Source organism: Bactrocera oleae, chromosome 5 (genome assembly GCF_042242935.1).
Source record: "Bactrocera oleae isolate idBacOlea1 chromosome 5, idBacOlea1, whole genome shotgun sequence".
Lineage (NCBI taxonomy): Eukaryota > Metazoa > Arthropoda > Insecta > Diptera > Tephritidae > Bactrocera > Bactrocera oleae.
Window position 1 is genome coordinate 34,557,643 of NC_091539.1, and position 2,320 is coordinate 34,559,962.

Below are 2,320 nucleotides of genomic sequence, written 5' to 3' on the forward strand. Positions count from 1 at the left end.
CAGTTGGAAAAGCGAGCGAAGGTGACTGCGGTGTTCCGTAACATCCTTAGAAGCGATTAGGATGTCGTCTATGTATGGGAATACAAAGTCATCTAATCCCCGTGTTACTTCGTCGATAAATCGTTGGAATGTTTGCGCAGCATTCCGAAGTCCGAACGTCATGAACGGAAATTCGAAAAGACCAAACGGTGTTATAATTGCAGTTTTGTCGACATCTTCTTTGGTGACAGGTATTTGATTAAAAGCGCGCACGAGATCAATGGTTGAAAATATTGTTTTGCCGGTTAGATTGGCAGTAAAATCTTCAAGAACACGAACAGGATATCGGTCTGGCAATGTACGGGCGTTAAGTCGTCGATAATCTCCACAAGGTCGCCACTCACCAGACTTCTTTGGAACCAGATGGAGCGGAGATGACCAGGAGCTCTTCGAACGTTGAGCGATTCCTAATTGTAACATTTTTTCGAACTCTGTCTTAGCAATTTTGAGTTTGTCGGGAACAAGTCTTCGGGCCTTACAGGAAACAGGAGGTCCCGGCGTAGTAGATATGTGGTGCTGCGTCGTATGTTTCGTTGGCTGACAGATTCCTTCCGGCTTTGTCAGATTAGGGAACTCCACTAGAGTATCTGCCCATATAGGGTCGACGGGCAGTACTTTAATTTCCGAAATCATGTTGGATGCTGATAATTTACATGCGACTTTTAGTCCAGTGATCGAGTCGATAAGGCAGTTGTTCTTTAGGTCGGGTAAGATTCCGAAATGTGCTAAAAAGTCTGCGCCAATAATAGGTTTTGTTATGTCCGCCACTACGAAGCGCCATGTAAAATTTCGTCTGAGGCCAAGGTTTAGTGATAGAGTTATGAAACCGTACGTGTTTATCGTAGACCCATTTGCTGCTGTGAGATTATAGTTGATTTGTTCCGGCGACCAAGGTGCGAGAGACTTGGGAAACGTGCAGAGATCAGCGCCAGTATCCACCAGAAATTGGATTTTGGTGGCACGATCTGTTACGAAGAGGCGGTTTGATTCGAGTGAGGAGCCGTTAACCGCCACTAACGGTCCGACGGTAGGTTTCCCTGAAATGTGCAAGGTGACCGGCAACGTTTCGCTTTATTGCCGAAATTTTGATGATACCAACACGTGTCGTTGTTCGGTGCTGGAGAAGATGTGCGCGAACGAAAGCGATGACGAGAACGGGAACGAGATATGACTTGTCTCTTAAAACTGGAAGCTAGCTCATTAATGGAAGCTTCGAGACGAGAAATGCGCGATTCGACTGCTGATGTTGCTGCTGGTTCTTGGACCGAATTGATTTGTGCTGCTGGTAATGCGATATCGTGTATTTTGTCTGCAAGAGATGCGAGTTTATCGATATTCATGTCTGCTTGGGACGCAAGTATAGATTGGGTTGTCATCGGAAGTCTGCTGAGCCACTTAGTTCGTAGAATATTGTCAGGAACAGTGTTGTCAAGGCTTCTGAGATGTCGGAGAAATTGCGATGGTTTTCTATCACCCAAGGTTTCTCGATCGAGAAGCTGCTGTAGTCGTGCTTCTCGAGAGAGCGTAAGGCGTTCGACCAGTGTCCCTTTTAAGCGAGTGTAAGGCGTTTCTGTGGGAACATTCAAAAGAAGATCTTCCACTTCTGCGGCGGCCCTAGCGTCAAGATGTGAAGAAGCATAGTGGTATTGCGTAATTTCATCGAAAATTCCGGCGAGATGAAATTGTCCCTCAAGTTGGGCGAACCACAAGGCTGGTCGTTCGGAATTGAATAACGGACACCGTATAGAAACACGTTGGAGCGGCGTTATACTGTCGGCCACTTGAACGTCCACGCTATCTGGCATAGCGATTTTTGCTGAAGAAAATTAAATGATTGGAACGTTTTATGCGCTGCGCTCAAAGCTGTGAAGATTAGGAATGCGCGAAAACTCCAGCTGTCCTCCAATCGGTCGTATGCGTGGGCAGCCACGTGCGCGATTATGCACAAAAACCAATACACAAAGTGCACTATAATCGCAAATTTATGCACAAGTGTTGAAACTTGAAAACGAAATGCACTGTACACGAATTAATCAGCGAATTTTAAAATTATATTTACAAAATCGCGGAAAAATTATTAAATCACGTCGGGGTCACCAGTTGTGGTGATTGATGTGCAGGAACGATGCGCACGCGGTGGCTGCCAGCAGGAGAAGAGGCCGTTAATCGTGTTGTATCGTCTTTTATAATAACAGCAGGCGTCCTCGAGCCTAACTGTTGACTATGTATTTGCTGTTTCGTTTTGTGTCGTATTCGTTTCAGCGTTCCTTGTAAGCCAGGA

The 2,320-nt window shown here is 45.8% G+C and overlaps 1 protein-coding gene across 1 annotated transcript; it reads right to left on the reverse strand.

The window, feature by feature from the left end:
- Positions 1-1,052: 1,052 nt before the first annotated feature.
- LOC138857513 (uncharacterized) lies at positions 1,053-1,844 on the reverse strand. The gene has a single exon (XM_070110285.1). It carries the CDS (start codon positions 1,842-1,844, stop codon positions 1,053-1,055), a length of 792 nt encoding a protein of 263 aa, XP_069966386.1.
- Between the last annotated feature and the right edge of the window lie 476 nt (positions 1,845-2,320).

Bases quoted from the DNA above. Each gene is read 5' to 3' on its own strand.
- LOC138857513 (XM_070110285.1), bottom strand. From the start codon at position 1,844: ATGCCAGATAGCGTGGACGTTCAAGTGGCCGACAGTATAACGCCGCTC.